This window comes from Melospiza melodia, chromosome 6, assembly GCF_035770615.1.
Source record: "Melospiza melodia melodia isolate bMelMel2 chromosome 6, bMelMel2.pri, whole genome shotgun sequence".
Taxonomy (NCBI): domain Eukaryota; kingdom Metazoa; phylum Chordata; class Aves; order Passeriformes; family Passerellidae; genus Melospiza; species Melospiza melodia.
Window position 1 is genome coordinate 2,678,056 of NC_086199.1, and position 17,383 is coordinate 2,695,438.

General features: G+C 51.4%; 1 protein-coding gene across 1 annotated transcript in view; it reads right to left on the bottom strand.

The window, feature by feature from the left end:
• The window catches only part of TXNDC16 (thioredoxin domain containing 16), a 44,040-nt gene that overhangs the window by 14,425 nt on the left and 12,232 nt on the right, over positions 1-17,383 (bottom strand). Inside the window, exons 8-16 of the mRNA XM_063159634.1 lie at positions 17,061-17,151; positions 15,015-15,171; positions 13,540-13,706; positions 13,112-13,172; positions 11,119-11,266; positions 10,279-10,425; positions 8,787-8,846; positions 1,445-1,613; positions 986-1,122 (exon numbers count right to left, since the gene is read on the bottom strand). Coding sequence (XP_063015704.1) covers positions 986-1,122; positions 1,445-1,613; positions 8,787-8,846; positions 10,279-10,425; positions 11,119-11,266; positions 13,112-13,172; positions 13,540-13,706; positions 15,015-15,171; positions 17,061-17,151 — 1,137 coding nt within the window. The remainder of the gene's footprint in view (positions 1-985; positions 1,123-1,444; positions 1,614-8,786; positions 8,847-10,278; positions 10,426-11,118; positions 11,267-13,111; positions 13,173-13,539; positions 13,707-15,014; positions 15,172-17,060; positions 17,152-17,383) is intronic.

Sequence of the window (17,383 nt, forward strand, 5' to 3'; positions counted from 1 at the left end):
ATGAAAAATAGTCTGGAAGTTTGATCTTAAGCAAGATCAGGAAGTTCTCCTATTTTTAAGGCAGCAATTCCCAGGGGGAGCTGGCAAGTGAGAGTCTGTGGGGTTGGCAGATCTCAGCTCCCAACTGAGGCCCTGGCACAGGTGCCCAGAGCAGCTGTGGCTGCCCCTGGATCCCTGGCAGTGTCCCAGGCCAGGCTGGACAGGGCTGGGAGCAGCCTGGGACAGTGGGAGGTGTCCCTGCCATGGCAGGGGTGGGATGGGATCAGCTTTCAGGTCCCTTCCAACAAAAACCATTCCATGATTCTGTGATTTGCCTGAAGTTCTCTCTCCAGACTGACTTTATTCCCTCTCCCCTGGTAACACATTGCATTTCTGTGTCCATCTATTCCAAAACCCACGAGTGGATTTCATTGAGTTGTTCACATTTCCTTCCTTCTGATGCAGGAAATTTCTGCTTTATCCTATTGCTGTTCTGTTATTTAAAAAAAAATAAAGTTTTGGATTCTGTGTTACAAGAACTGGGGCTACTCCTTCTTCAGGAGAAGCCAGCAAGATCCAAGAGTGGATCTCTTCCTTTTTTAAGAAAATTATGCTGGGAGAAGTGGCACATGGGCTCCAGGAAGAGGCTGAGGGATCTGGGCTGAACCAGAGGCTTAAAGGGAATTATTGCCAGCCTACAACCACTTGGAAGGGACTCATAAAGAGGACAGAGCCAAACTCCTCAGGGTCAAGGGCAGGAGGCACAACAGGGACAACAGGTTTGGGGAGTTTCTACTCCCACTGTGGGTGTAGCAAACCCAGCTGAATGTCCTCTGAGCCAGGGATGGATCTGAAATCCCAGCCCTGGAACCACCTGCTCCCCTCTGACTGTACAACTGGAAAAGGCAGTGCCAGGTGTTGTGCTGTGAACTTCCAGCAGCTGGAAGCAGCCCTGTGCCACCAGGAATGAAGCTGGAGAGTGCTAAACCCACCAATCCCAACAAACCTTTGCTGGTGGCTGAGCTAAACACTCCCAGGAGTGAGGGGTGGTGGTGGGATGGCAGCTCAGCTGGAAATTCCCCTCTCAAATATCCTTCTGCTTCAGCCATGGTGGCCAGCTTCAGTGGGCAGGGAACTTGGCTCCTGTGGAAAGGCAGAGAAAGAACCTGGGCTGTTGTTTTTGCTGCTTTTGGGGTGAAGAGACAACAGGGCAACCTCAACCCAACAAGGCCCCATCACAATGGGACAAGTGTGACACCTCATCAGAGACAAAAATGATCATTTGGCATGGTGATAATTATCACCAGAGAGGTGCTGGAGCTGGTGACAGCAAAGGGAGAACAGCCTGAGCCAAACTGAGAGCCTTGGGATCCCCACTGAAAATAACAGAGAAGGAATCCCAGCAAAAAGACAGGGATGGTGACAGAGGATGTGGCAGATGTCCCACTGGGGATTTGTCACTCACAGCAGGATGAAGCTGCTCAGCTCTTCAGCTCCCCACATGCCACCATATGTCACTGGCTGCTGTCCCTGCTGGTAAATCCTCAGGGTGGGGAACTGGGTGACATTCTCCTGGGAGCAGAGGCCAGGCCAGTCCCAGCAGTTCACCCGGGACAGCAAAAGCCCTGGGGTTCCTAGAGTGGAAAAAAATACTCATGAATTATATGAAAAAACTAAAAACAACAATCAACTGGTTGGAAAATAGAGTTTTTTATCAGCCCAGTGGATATTATTGTCTATATTTGTATTAATTCTGGCAGAAATCTACCAAAATCCAGCCCCAAATACAGAATCCCTTTGAGTACAGCCCCATTTCCCTCTTGGAATCACTCACTCCCAGAAAATTCACATCTGACTGGTAACTCCAAGCAACACCACAAAATCCTGAGACAACTGTCCAGGAGCTTAAAAAGGCAGCAGGGAAAGGTATTGGAAATACCTTAGGAATAAGGCCAAGAGAAAGAAATAATGCAGGCACTCACTAACAGGAGAGAGGGAAGACAAAGCTTGCCATGATGGAGGAAGAGGATGCAGCCAAGGTTTTTGCATTTATTAAGTTGTTCAGTACTGAAAAATCTCTGTTCTACCTCAAGCATGAAGCCAAATGCACATGGAGCAGTTAAAGGGGATGGAAGAGAGATGCTCCCATCCACTGCCCCCAGGCACAGGGTGGGACTCTTGGGGCTGTCCTGAGAGGCAGGAGCTGGGCTTGATGATCCTTCCAGCTCAGGATTTTCTGTGATCCCACCCAAGCCATGAGCAGATGCCTGTAGGACCTTAAGAAAGGGGTCTCACAAGTAAGGGAGTGGGAAAGGAAGAGCACTTGGGAATTACAGAGCAGTCAGTCCGACTGTGGGTCCTGGGAAACGTCCCAAAAAGGCTTTTTAAGGGTCTCATCAACACAAGAAACTCAAGAGGTTGGTAAGAAGTGAAACAAATGGAAAGTTGGTTCCTTGAGTGCTCTCTATGAGCCCAAGATTTGTGCAACTCCAGCATTTAGTTCAGCAAAGAATCATGGAATCACAGAATGTTTGGGTGGGAAGGGACCTTAAAACTCATTTAATTTCACCCCCTGCCATGGCAGGGACACCTCCCATCATCCCAGGTTGTTCCAAGGCCTGTCCAGCCTGGCCTGGAGCACTTCCAGGGACCTTTTCAGCCTTTCTTTCATCTTTGGGCTGGGTGAAGCCAGCACAGGCTGCTGTTGGTCCATGGCTAAGCCTGACCTGAACCCTGAGCAGCTTCACTCCCTCCCTTCCCTTGGCTTCCAGCCCCACCTGAGCTGCCTCAGGGCCCTGACCAAGGACAGTGTGCAGTTGTCCATGCCCAATCTCAGAAATCTTCATTCCTTCCCCAAATCCTTCTTTGAACAAGACTCAAAACTGCATGGGAAAGATGGGATAAAACCTAGAGACAAGTACACACATGGAGGCAGAGCATGGCAAAGAATCCTCCAGAAACCAGGCTTGGGGCAGATGAGGAGGGTTTCTCAAGAGAAACCAGCCAAGCTTTCTTCTCTCCCTCTCCTGGCTCTGATTCTGATCACTATTTTCATTAAAGGCCTGGCTGATGGAATAAAACTGGTTTTGATCTCGAGCCTAGAGGGGCAGAAAGCAATTTGAAGGGCAAAGTGTGAGGACAGCAGCAATCCATGAGGAGATGCAGGAAAGGGATGGACACTCAACAGCATCTGCAGCCCATGGGAGGAAAATTAAGTTCCTCTGTCCTGGTGAAACCTCTGCAGAGCCCAGCAAGTCAGCCTGGGAAACGTTTTTGGAAAGGTTTAAGCAAATGAGAATCTGGAGCAGTTTAAAAGATTTTTCTCCCGAGGAAAAACCCAACTAAGTTTGTCCTGGAAATCACCAGAGAGAGAGAAACAATAAAATCCATCAACATGTCAGGGGTGCTGTGAGGGGCAGTGGGAGCACTGGGCAGGATCAAGCTGCAGCCCATGCCAGGGTGGGGAGGGCTGAGCAAATATTGAAACAAGTTGCTGAGAACTGAGCCCAGCTGAGTGTTGCACAAATGTTGTGCAGAGGAGCTGTGGAGCCCCTGACCCCTGGGAGGGCTCCAGGCCAGGCTGGACAGGGCTTGGAGCTCCCTGGGTTAGTGGAACGTGTCCCTGCCATGGTAGGGGTGGGATGAGATGGAGATTTAAGGTCCCTCCCAACTCAAACCCTTCTGGGATTCCATGAGGGTTTCTGTGGATGGGGGTGAAGGCAGAGGTGACCTCAGCAGGAGTTCCTGCTCCTTATCCCTGCACCCTTGGCCTCCCACAGGACCATGTTCTGCAGCCTTCATTTGAGGTTCTGCTCTGCAGCTCACACCAGGAGTTTGCTGTTCTGCCTTGTGTCAAACTCTTGTGCAGGAAAAGCAGGAAGTGAAGGGCCTGCAAATCCACTCAGACAATAATTGTCCAAAGACTCCACAAGAGCAGAAATGGTTTGTGTCATTCCCAGACTCTGCAAGAAGATCTCAAACTGAAAGCCTGCCCTCAGATTTGCTTCACACCTCTGAGCCAGTAGAGCTGGTTCTCATCATCTCTTACCACATCATCTTGTGTCTTGCCCAACTCTGGAAAAGAATTCCATGGAAATGGGGCTTTGATGTCCTGCTAAAATCGAGTTGTGAGGCTGCTTGAAGCCTTTTCAAAGATGAATTTTAATATTTGGATATTAGCTCAGGGAATAATTTACCATGTGCTCTGAAGGAGCCCCATCTGGCCTGGAAAGCATCTGGTACAGGACGGTCCCTCCCATCCCAACCTGCAGCATTTCATTGGTGACTGAACAAGCAGAACTTTCAGGGACTGAGTAACTCAGCAAGGGTAACTCCAGCCCTGTGGTCACTGCTGAGGGGGAGGAAAGGTGAAAGAAGAGCACAAAACCCTCCCTGTGGTTTTAGGTGCTACTAAACCCAGCAAACAGCAAGAACCTCTGTCCTGGAGGTCTTAGAAAACCAGGACAAGACAAACCATCAGTGCCACAGGGAAGAGGAAAAATCAGGAATCCCTTGAACTTATAATCATTTGAACTTAAAATTATTTGGAAGGCAGGACTGGCATGGTGCTTGAGCATGTTCAGGGAAAGGAATGGAGCTGGGGAAGGGAATGGAGCCCCAGGAGAGGCTGAGGGAGCTGGGCAGGGGCTGCAGAATCCCTGAGGAGCTGGGCAGGGGCTGCAGAATCCCTGAGGAGCCGGGCAGGGGCTGCAGAATCCCTGAGGGAGCCGGGCAGGGGCTGCAGAATCCCTGAGGAGCTGGGCAGGGGCTGCAGAATCCCTGAGGAGCTGGGCAGGGGCTGCAGAATCCCTGAGGAGCTGGGCAGGGGCTGCAGAATCCCTGAGGGAGCTGGGCAGGGGCTGCAGAATCCCTGAGGGAGCTGGGCAGGGGCTGCAGAATCCCTGAGGAGCTGGGCAGGGGCTGCAGAATCCCTGAGGAGCTGGGCAGGGGCTGCAGAATCCCTGAGGAGCTGGGCAGGGGCTGCAGAATCCCTGAGGAGCTGGGCAGGGGCTGCAGAATCCCTGAGGAGCTGGGCAGGGGCTGCAGAATCCCTGAGGAGCTGGGCAGGGGCTCAGCCTGGAGCAAAGGAGGCTCAGGGGCCCTTGTGGCTCTGCACAGCTCCTGCCAGGAGGGCACAGCCAGGGGGATCAGGCTCTGCTCCAGGGAACAGGGACAGGACAAGGAGAAATGGCCTCAAGTTGTAACAGAGGAGGTTTAAATTGGATATCAGGGAAAATTCCTTCATGGAAAGGTTTGTCCAGCCCTGGCACAGCTGCCCAGTACAGTGGTGAAGTCCCCATCCTGGAGAGATTAAAAAGCTGTGTGGATGTGGCACCTGCGGACATGGGACAGCAATGGACTTGGCAGTGCTGGCTGGACTCGATTTTGGAAGGTTTTTCCAACCTAAACAATTCCATGATTGTATTAAAAAACAGCTCACTTGAAGAGCTGGTCCAAAGACTACAACATGAAAGAGAAGTTATGTACAAAGTGTACAAAGAGGAAGAATCCAATACAGAATGGGAACAACTACCTGGAAAACATCACCCAATGAGCCCTGAAATCCTCACTCCAGTTTTAAGCTCCATGGATATGAATTGCTAAATCATGCAGCTGATCTTCCTGCCTCTGAGCTAAAATTCCACCTTGTCTTTGTAAATCCCTGGTCAAGAAGGCCCCAGGAGCACAGAGGAGAGAAGCAGAACCATTTTCCATCACAATTTATTGCTCTTCTTAGATACTGATTTCTTCTCTTCTTTGCAAAAAAAGGCCAATAAGCCACCTAAGAAATGCTCAGCACTGTCTCACCTTCACATCCTCTGCTCTTAACCCTGCTGCTTCCAAAAATTCCCATCTCCCTAAAGAAACCAGAGGTGCAGCAGGGAGCCCCAGGGGGATGGGAAATTGTTGCTCCAAGGGTAGAAAACCTGCTCAGTTCAGCAAGGCAGAGATGCTCCTCTGGATCTCCCAACAAATGGAAAACACTTGAGGGCTGGAAGCTCCCCTTGGTGAGGATGTGCTGAGCAGCTGGGAGGGGATGACTCACGGGGTCATTGCAGTCTCCAGCCTCCTCCACTCCCCTGTGTTTGAGCACACATGGCCTGTTCTCAGTGCCATTGTGCACAAAGAACTGGCACAGGGAGCAGGACCTGCTCCTGCAGCTCACAAAGTGCCTCCAGCACGGGTGATTCACTCCTCAGACAGCTGCTGCTGGATTCCCAGCCCTTGGGAAGGAAGCTCCACCCCGGAGCAGGCAGGAATACCAGAGCTTCTGGGGAACTCAGAGTGCCCCAAGCCATTCCCCATGTCCTGCCCTCAGTCCTGCACAGCTTGAGGTCTTCTTCCTGCTCCAGCCATCACTGAGAGCCAGGGAACAGCATCTTCTGATGTTTTCCAGTTCCTCTGGTAGCTGGTTCTCCCAGTTCCCTGAGGCTCCTTCAGCAGCAGGGAAAAGGGATCTCCAGAACCACCAATGCAGCTGTTCTGTGTCTGCTCCCAGGTCATGGCAGGGAAAGCAGACTGGAGTCACTCCACAGGGTCACATCTGGCCTGGGAGTCTTTGCAGAGACCTCAGTGATCACAGAGGAAAGGCCCTGACCCCAGGCAGTTCATGATCTCTGCTGAGAATCTGTCTGTGGCTGCTTCCCTGCCCTGAGATTGTTATCAAGTGATTCAGAACACACATGGTGAAATCCTGGCTGGGCAGAACCCACCAGGGGTTGGCCACTGCCTTGGGAAGGGGCTGGTTTTACCCACAGACCCTCCTGTGTTCTTGGGAAGGGGCTGGTTTTACCCACACACCCTCCTCTGTTTTTGAGAAGGGGCTGGTTTTACCCACAGACCCTCCTGTGTTCTTGGGAAGGGGCTGGTTTTACCCACAGACCCTCCTGTACTGTTTGAGAAGGGGCTGGTTTTACCCTCAGACCCTCCAGTGTTGCTTGGGAAGGGGCTGGTTTTACCCTCAGACCCTCCTGTGCTGCTTGGGAAGGGGCTGGTTTTACCCTCAGACCCTCCTGTGTTCTTGGGAAGGGGCTGGTTTTACCCTCAGACCCTCCTGTGTTTTTGGGAAGGGGCTGGTTTTACCCACAGACCCTCCTGTGTTCTTTGGAAGGGGCTGGTTTTACCCTCAGACCCTCCTGTACTGTTTGGGAAGGGGCTGGTTTTACCCTCAGACCCTCCTGTGCTCTTGGGAAGGGGCTGGTTTTACCCACACACCCTCCAGTGTTTTTGGGAAGGGGCTGGTTTTACCCTCAGACCCTCCTGTGCTGCTCCTTTAGCTGGTCTGGCTGCTGGGGAAGTCCAAAAGAAACCCCAAACCACCACCAACCCCACAACAACAACCTCTGCTGTCCCTTCCTGTTTATTCCTGGGATTTCAGTCCAGATCAAAGCTGCTGCTGACTTTCCCTTGATGAATTCATGCAGACCATGAATCCAGCCCTGCTTTCCTCCAGCCCTCAGCACTGCCTGCAGCATTCCCAGGAACAGCTTCTTGTAAGCAATTCCCACTGCAGCTGCTTCCCAGAAAACTGTGGGGTCCTCTGCACACCCCATTCATGTTCCCACTGCTGAATCCTGCAGGACACAGTGTCCAGTGCCAGGAAAAATGAGCCTTGATGGAGAAAAAAACCAGGAGAAGGTACCAGCCACCTCCAGAGGTGCTGGAATGGCTCTTGCCCAGATCCATGTGAGTTCCCCACTGTGCCACAGTGGGATGAAGCCACCTCAGGGTCCCCTGCAGCCAAGGGGAGAAAAAAGGCACCTCTGGATGAGATTAATCCCATGTGAGAACCTCTCTCCACAAACCAGAGTGGGATGGGGTTGGAGGCCTGAATGTGGGGCTCACACTGCACAGACCCTGCTGGAGGATCCCTCCTGCCAGGTTTTTGTTCCCAGATTCCCTGATGTGCTGTCTCTAAGTGCTGCTCATTGTTCACCATCCCTGTGTTATTTATGGAGTTCTGGGGCCACCTGTGAGAACTCCCACAACTGAGCCAGACTGCAAACCCTGGAGGCACCATCCCTGCAAATGTGACATTGTCCTGCCCTGTGCCCTGGCCTGCCCACACCTGTCTGTCCCATTTTCCTCCAAAGTCAGGGATAATCACAGCTCCATTTTCCAGCAGAGCTGAGGTGCCATCCAGCACATTGATTTGTCTCCTGGGCAGGACAGGACCCTGTTTCCATGTTCCAGGTCACAGTTCCTGCTGTTTGCTGCTCTGTGTCACCCCCTGGCCCTTCCCAAATTCTCCCTCATGCAGTCACTGTGCCCAGCAAAGGGGATCACAGAGTCATTTGGATTGGAAGGGACAGGGACATTTTCCACAATCCCAGGTTGCTTCAAGCCCCATCCTACCTGGCCCTGAATGTTTCCAGGATAAAATCATGGAATAGTTTAGCTCCAAGATCACTGAGTCCAACTGTTCCCCCAGCACTGTCCCATGTCCCCAAGTGCCACATCCATGTGGCTTTTAAACCCCTCCAGGGATGAGGACACATGGGCAGCTGTGCCAGGGCTGGACAATCCTTTCCATGAAGAAATTTTTCCTAATATCCTAAACCTCTCCTGCTGCATCTTGAGGCCATTTCCTCCTGTTTTGTGTTTTTTTTCTCCGGGAGCAGAGACTCTGCAAAGATCCCTAAATCAGACACAAAGAAAGGTTCCTAAACCACCTGCTGTAGATATGGCTTTCCTTAGGAGTCTGAGGGGTGAAAAATGAGTGTATTCCAGGGAATGAGGTGCCACCAATGCCACGTTTCCTCCTGCCAAGAGGAGCAGGGGAAGCCCTGAGCCCTGGGGTTCCTTACCCTGCAGGTGAGCGGCCACCTCGGAGTAAGAGCGCAGCACGGCCAGGGACACAGCTTCCCCTGAAACACAGGAGAGGGGATGTGGGATCTCAGCACCTCAGCACTGATGTGCAGAGTGACTGAGACCACCCTTGGGGGGCTCAGAGGTCCTGGAATGTTGCCAGAAGTGTCTGGTGGCTGGACTTTGATCCTGCACGGGAGATGACACCTGTATGAGGATGGGAGGATTTCACTGGGTGAATGGTGAAGGGATAAGTTAGTTAGAGTGTGAACACAGGGTTTGGGATTTCTGTACAGGGGGGTCTAAAGAAGTAAGATGGAGGAATTGGGGCGTGTCCTGTCCTTCTTCTTCTTCTTAGCCTCCATCTTCTGTGGTGATGGTGGCACTTTGGGATTGGTTCTTACTAAAAGTGCACTGGTCAATAAGGGTAAAAGGTATTGGGGAAAAATGATAAATGTTGTATACGTAATTTTGAGTACAAAGATAGGTGACTGTGGGATCTCAGCACCTCAGGACTGATGTGCAGAGTGACTGAGACCACCCTTGGGGGGCTCGGAGGTCCTGGAACGTTGCCAGAAGTGTCTGGTGGCTGGACTTTGATCCTACACAGGAGACGACACCTGTATGAGGATGGGAGGATTTCACTGGGTGAATGGTGAAGGGATAAGTTAATTAGTGTGAAACACAGGGTTTGGGATTTCTGTACAGGGGGGTCTAAAGAAGTAAGATGGAGGAATTGGGGCTTGTCCTGTCCTTCTTCTTCTTCTTCTTGGCCTCCATCTTCTGTGGTGATGTTGGCACTTTGGGATTGGTTCTTACTAAAAGTGCACTGGTCAATAAGGGTAAAAGGTATTGGGGAAAAATGATAAATATTGTGTACGTAATTTCGAGTATAAAGATAGGTGACCGCCCCGGGGGCTCTCAGTGTGCTCATGGCTGGCTGCTGTGCAGACCTCTGTCGGGCCGAGAGAAAATCTTTTAGATAAAAACTAATAAACACTGAAGATCAAGAAAAACCTGAAGCCTCTTCTCGTCCTTTGACACAGCCCTGAGGGACAGCCAGGGACAGCCAGCCCCACCCTGCTCCCTGACAACGCCACATTATCAATCTCTGCATCCTGAGGTGCTTTAAAGCTCTGAGGATTTGAAATAAATAAGGAAAATTTAACTTTCTGCTTCATGTATAGGCCAGCCCATGAGTCCATGCTACTTTAATTTCCCCTCTTGTCCCACATTTTTTTTCCTTATAAAATAAAGGTTTAAAATCTCTTAATATCAGAATAATATCTGCTATTATCAGCCAATGAGAAGAACTGATTTAATCTGTTATTAATTGTATTTAATTAATTGTATTTAATCCCTGCTCATGGGACAGGATGTGGCACAGATTAATGGCCAAAACTTTTCTCCAGGATCTCTTCAGGATCATGGAAAGCACAGAGAACACCCCAAAGCCACAGAAGGGACAGCCAGGCCACAGTTCATACTCACAGCTGGCATAGAACAGCACCACTGTCCTGGCAGCCTCTGGGAGGGAAGAGTGGAAGTTCTCCTCTGTCAGGACAAGGATCTGCTCCAGAGGCAGCTCTCTCTTCTTGTCCCTGGAAACTGCTTCCACCACCTGGTCATCCTGAATATCTGCAAAAAAAAAAAAAAAAAAAAACAAGCCAGGTGTGTCTAGGGCAGGGGGAACTGCACCCCCTGGGCCACCCCAGTGCATGATTTTGTAATCCAGAACCTCTCAGCAGAGATGTGAGTGAATTCTTATATGGCCACAGACACACAAACAAACCCCCCCAAAATGCCCCAATCCCACCTCACACCAGCTCTGCCCTTGAGTGGAACAATACTCAAAGCTCCTCTAGGATCCTGCCCCCTTTCCTTTTTTATAGAAAACACCCCCAGTTTTGCACAGAGAACAAATTCCTTTTCAATTCTGCATTGCAGGGAGCAGAGTTTTCTCCCTGGAGGAAGCAAGTCTGGATCTGCTCTTACAAAAACGTGTCTCAAACCCTTCCAAAGGGGTGGATGATTTTCAGATGCTTGTACAGGACACAGTGCAGGGTGCACTTTAACCCCCCCAGCCTTTGGAGCATCCAAGCACATTCCTGTCCCTCACACAATAACTCTGATTTTTCTCTCTGGTGTTTCCACTAAAAATCAGAGCTGTCTGTCATATTCCAGTGAGCTCAGAGAATGAAAGAGCCACTTTGTGGCCACCATGAAGTGACTGTGATGGTTTGCAAGTGTTCTCTAATGCTCTGCCATGTCTGATGCTGATTGCACCTTCTGTCTGATGACAATCAGCTTTTCACTTGATTAATTGCACACCTTGATTGTTATTCTCTTGCTGATCCTCATCTTCCTCCTCCTCCTCCTCCTGCTCATCCTCCTGGATTGGTTTCACCTTGTTCTTATCTTCCACCAGGGTTATAACTTCATCAGTGTCTTCCAAGACCAGGTATTGGATTGGCATTCCCTGAGGAAAACAATCAATCAGTGGCAGCACAACATCCCCCCCTGCTTATTTTGTCTGCAGATCAGACTCAAGGTTGATGGGAACCATCTCCCAACCCCTTATTTTTGGGATGTGCCACAGATCCCTGAAGCTGCCAAGCAGGGGAATGTCTGGGTAATGTTTCTTTGTCCCAATTTCTCCTGTGCTTGAGTCTGTCTCACTCTAGAATTGATTAATTGATTGATTCTCACTCTAGGATGATGTTTCCTTGTAAATGTAAGGAAAATTGGCTATGTAAGTAAATGTGGCTAGGAGGGATCCTGTGGTGAAAGTGAACACCAGCCCCGTCTCCCAGCAACTTCACTCAGATCCAGCACTGCAGGAAAAATCCCAGTGGACAAACAGGAAAGGAGAGCAGGGAAGTACTTGGATATCCCCTCATTAGAGGGGTCAGGCTGGGTCCAAGGAGCCCATCACAGCCTGGGAAACCAGCTCAAAAAATCCTTTATCTCATGGAGCTCAGCCAGGAGAAATGTTCCCAAGTGTACAGGGACTGGCCACCCATGGAAAGAAGCAAAAAAGCAACATGAATTTCTCAGAAATGAGACCCTGTCAGCTTAAAACCAGTGCTGGCACCAGCTCAGACAAAGGCACTGCAGAGAAAATGGAAAGTGGATCAGGAGCTGAGGGAAATGACAAAGTGCTGGCACCTCCCACGGGCTCGCAGAGCCACCCAAGTGCACATCTCTCAGCAGGCCAGGGGAAGCCCTCAGGGGATGCTCAGGTCTGATCCTGCACCTGAAATCACCAGTGGGACAGTTCAGGTAATCTGGGACATCTGTGTTCCCTGGCATCTGCCAGCAGCCCATTCCAGCCTGCCTCACAAGCTGGGTCAGGTCCCTGCAGGGTTGAACTCATCTTGATCAGCCTCACTGAACTCCCACCCTGCCAGGGGCACTGGGTTACATCAGCCCAGCACTGAGCTTTGCTTGTTTGCTCTTTGCTTCACACCCAGTCCCTCTCCCATCTTTTGACACCTTTCAGAAGTCCAAATCTTTTGGGGAATTTGCACTGGGATGGAGTTCACAACCTTGTGTTGCCTCAAGGTGTACTAGAGATGTCACTCAGTGTTTTGAACCCAGCAGGCACAGTGGCTCTGCAGCACCCAAATCATGGAAGGGACATTAAAGATCACCCAGCTCCACCCCTGCCATGAGCAGGGACACCTTCCCCTGTCCCAGGTTGCTCCAAGCCCTGTCTAACCTGGCCTGGAACACTTCCAGGGGTGGGAAATCCACAAATTCTCTGGATAATCTGGGAAAGAAACTTCCTTGGTTAAATCTCTCAGCTCCCTGCCAGAGGCACTGCCTTACATCAGCCCAGCACTGAGCTTTGCTTGTTTGCTCTTTGCTTCACACTCAGTCCCTCTCCCATCTTTTGACACCTTTCAGAAGTCCAGATCTTTTGGGGAATTTGCACTTGGATGGAGTTCACAACCTTGTGTTGCCTCAAGGTGTACTGGAGATGTCACTCAATGTTTTAACCCAAAATAAACTCACTGCTTTGTCTTTCCCAGCAGGCACAGTGGCTCTGCAGCACCCAAATCATGGAAGGGACATTAAAGATGACCCAGTTCCACCCCTGCCATGAGCAGGGACACTTCCACTACCCCCGGTTGCTCCAAGCCCTGTCTAATCTGGCCTGGAACACTTCCAGGGGTGAGAAATCCACAAATTCTCTGGATAATCAGGAAAGACACTTCCCCTTGAGCTTCAGGGAATGCTGGCAAATCAATCCCAGAGATGAGCAACATCCCACCACCCTCTCCAGAGCTGAGTTGTCCAATAAAGAAATCCAGCATCCAACCTCATCTGGTGTCTTGAGGGCCACATTTGAGCGCTGCAGAACGTTCAGCTCCACGAGGTCCCTTCCAAAACACAAAGTGAACATCAGATGGTGTGACATGGAAGGTCACCCTTCCTCTTTCTGCCCCAATTCCATCACTGCTAAGTTTCCTCTCCAAAATCTCTCTTAATCTGAATATTTTTCCACCCCTAAGCCAGCAAAACTTCCAAATTAATACAATTCTGGATAAATCCTTAAATATGAAACACTCTGTCCCAGGATATAGCTTGGTTTTACTGCCTCTCATCCAAGTGTGATTGAATCCACTGACTGTCATCCTGGTGTTGGGGTAACCCAGCTCAGAAACCCCACAAAAAGCAAGGAGAACCCAAAACCACCAGAAATACCTGAGAAACACCAGAAATACCAGAAACACCTGAGGGAAATACCTGGACAAAAGGGCAACTCCTGCTTTCCCCAGGAGCTGCCAGGCCACAAACTCTGCTGTCCTCCTGTCAGCCTCATAGGTCTCCTTCTGGCTCAGGATGAACACCAGGGGCAGCCCGAGCTGCAAGTGAACAGTGGAGATCTTCTCTGGGTCCTCAGCAACCTCTGTCTGGAGAACAGCCGGGGTTAACAGCCGGGGTTAACAGCCAGGGTTAACAGCCAGGGTTATGCTGCAGCACAGCTCCACAAGTTGAAGCCACAGAAATCATCAGGAAAAAGTTTCCCACCCCAATTCTAAAACATCCATGGAAGCAGAACCCACACAACTCCAGTGAAGCTGTTCCAACATGTCATGACTTTCCCTGTTAAAAACCTGGGCTTTATTTTGTGGGGATTTTTTTTTTTTTTTTTTTTTTTTTTTTTTTTTTTTTTTGTGGTTTAGCAATTCCAGATGTCAAATCTCCACTCATTTTTATTTACCTGGCATCCACTCCCTGGAGCAGTTTGAAAATCCCAGCCACAACATGCAAGGGCTGGAATCTTTCCCTTCCTGCCTTGGATGTGCTGCTTCATGACAGCACATGAGAGGTGCCTGCTGAAGCTCCATGGGCCTGACCCAGGAAAATGGCTGAAGGAGCATTCCCAGCTCATCCACTCATCCTTCTGGATGGGCAGGAATGAGCACTGGGATCAGGAGGCTGCTGAAGTTCTCTGCCCCTTGGAAGGAGGAAATAGGAGGGAACCTCCTGTCCCTGTGATCACCAAGGTGGGAAGGACTGATAGCAAATTCCAGATGGTGCTGAAACTCCTTCAGGGAGCCTCAGAGCAGCTGAGGACTTTGGGGTTGTCTGGTTTGGTTTGCAGAAAAGGAGGCTGAGGGATGATCCCATTGCTATCCACAGCTTCCTGAGGGGATGCTCCTGAGCCTACAAGAGTAGCTGAGGGCTTTGGGGTTGTCTGGTTTGCAGAAAGGAGGCTGAGGGATGACCCCACTGATCTCCACAGCTTCCTGAGGGGATGCTCCTGAGCCTGCAGGAACAGCTGAGGACTTTGGGGTTGTCTGGCTTGCAGAAAAGGAGGCTGAGGGATGACCCCATTGCTCTCTACAGCTTCCTGAGGAGATGTGGGGAAGGAAACACTGATGTCTCCAGAGTATCCAGGGATAGAACACGTGGAAATGGTTCAAAGCTGCATCTGGAGAGGTTTACACAGAACACCAGGAAGGTTTCTTTACCAAGAGCACTGGAAACAGCTTCATATTGAGTGGGGAAGTGCTCAAGAGTCATTTGGAAAATGCCCTCAATAATTTATTGATGTTTTGGCCAGCCCTGAATTGGTGAGGCAGCTGCACCAGCTGATTCCTGCTCCTTGCCTGGAGCCACCCTGGAAGGGGCAGATTCCCACCCTCAGCCTTTCTCTCTCCTCTCACCTCCCTCCCTGCCCTCCCACCCAGGCAGCTCCTCCTTCCCAGTCCTACCACCAGTGGAGCCCCCATGAGCTTGAGGTGCCTGTGGATGTTGAGCAGGGTCAGGGGCTGTGCCAGGGCTGTCCTCCTGCAGGCCTGGGCTGGCTCTGTCACCTGCTGGCAGTGGCAGAACAGGAGCCAGGCAGAGGAGACATCGGGGTCATCAGGGCTGGGAGAGGAGACAAAACCCACCATGAGCAGGGGTTCCAAGGGCCCTGAGAGAAGGAGCAGGTTTGCTGATGTGTTGCACAGATTATCCTCAAGCCCAGGGTTTGGCAGGGCTGTGGAACAGGCTGGGAGAGCTGGGGGTGCTCACCTGGAGAGGAGCAGCTCCAGGGAGAGCTCAGAGCCTCTTCCAGAGCCTGAAGGGGCTCCAGGAGAGCTGGAGAGGGACTGGGGACAAGGCATGGAGGGACAGGAGCCAGGGAATGGCTCCCACTGACAAAGAGCAGGGAGAGAGGGGACATTGGGAAGTGTGAGGGTGTTGAGGCCCTGGCACAGGGTGCCCAGAGCAGCTGTGGCTGCCCCTGGATCCCTGGCAGTGCCCAAGACCAGGCTGGATGGAGCTTGGAGCACCCTGGGCCAGTGGAAGGTGTCCCTGGTTAGCTGTGACACCCTCGCTGCTGTTGGTCTGCGGGTAACTTTGGGAAGTCACTTTCCTTTTCCAATGAACCCATTCCCTACCCCTAAAACAGGGATCACCTTCTTTGGGTAAGGATTTAAGAGCTCTATTAAGCACTATTAAGACCTCAAATCCCGCTGCCCGGCTTGGCTGGAAGCTGTTCCTGCTGGAGAAGCTCCCGGCATTTCAGCAGCTCGGGAGGGGGCGGCGCTGCTTTGAGGAGAATTCAGGCGATTCCTGTGCAATGACAACCGTGCCATCTAGCGGGAGCCACGGCACAAACCCGAAACGCTGCAAGGATGGAACGGCACCTCGGCAAGGGCCACCCTGGTCCCTGTGACAAAACCCCGGGTCACTCATGATGGAGTTATTGATGTTGGAAAAGCCCTCCAAGATCACAGAGTCCAAAAGTTCCCACAGCACTGTCAAGGCCATCACTGAGCCGTGTCCCCAAGTGCCACATCCACAGGGATTTTAAATCCCTCCAGGGATGGGGACTCCACCACTGCCTTGGGCAGCCTGTTCTGACATGAAAACCCTTTCCATGAAGAATTTTTCCCTAATATCCAATTTAAACTTACCTTGGTGCAGCTTGTGGCTGTTTCTCCTTGTCCTGTCCCTGTTCCCTGGAGCAGAGCCCGACCCCCCGGCTGTGCCCTCCTGGCAGGAGCTGTGCAGAGCCACAAGGGCCCCTGAGCCTCCTTTGCTCCAGGTGAGCCCTGCCCAGCTCCTCAGGGATTCTGCAGCCCCTGCCCAGCTCCCTCAGCCTCTCCTGGGGCTCCAGACCCTTCCCAGCTCTGTTTCCTTCTCTGCACACACTCCAGCCCTTCAGTGTTTCTTGTCATGAGGAGCCCAGAACTCACCCCAGGATCTGAGGTGTGGCCTCAGCAGTGGCAGCACAGGGGACAATCTCTGCCCTGCAGCCACAGGCTGGTACCAGCCAGGTGCCATTGGCCAGCTGGGCACTCTGGGGCTGAGGAAACAACACCCCCTGTGATGTTCCCAGCTCCTCCCTCACACTCCTGCCTGCAGTCACAAGGAGGGATCTGCCATTCTAAAGCAGCTCCTCCTGTCTGGGAAGGGGCTGGCCAGTGAGGGAATACCCAAATCCATGAGCAGTGCCACAGTCCTTGCTCTTGGATACCAGAGTGGTTTAGGATTTTAACATCAACTACCCTGGGAACCCATGGCTGAGGTTTGATCCACCAGCCACAGCAAGGAGACACAGGGCTCTTATCCTGTGAAATCCCACCCAACACAGCCACAAACAGCAAGGCCAGGAACACAACCAGCTTCTGGAAAACAGATCTGACTGTCCACCCTGGGCACAGCATCCTAATGCCATCCCAGAGCTGCTCTGGGAATCTGAGACACCAGGAGTGAGGCAAACAGAGCATGGCAGCAACTCTCCATGGTGGGGGTGTCTCTGGATGTACCTGGTGGCTTTCAGCAGGGCTGCCTCAGTTGTCAGGACAAACTGGTGGATGGTCCCATAGACAAAAGCTGCCTCCATCACAGCTCTGTGCTCTGGAAAGGGAAAGGCAAGGTGAGCTCAGCTCTGTTTCCTCCACACCTCCTGTCTCATCCTTGCCAGGTGCAAAGAACAATTCCCAGGTGTAAATATCAAATCCCAGGTGCAAATACCAAATCCCAGGGGCAAATACCAAATCCCAGTTGCAAATATCAGTTCCCAGGTGTAAATATCAATTCCCAGGCTTTCAGAAACTCTTGGTACAATGTCACAGAGTCTGTCTGAAAA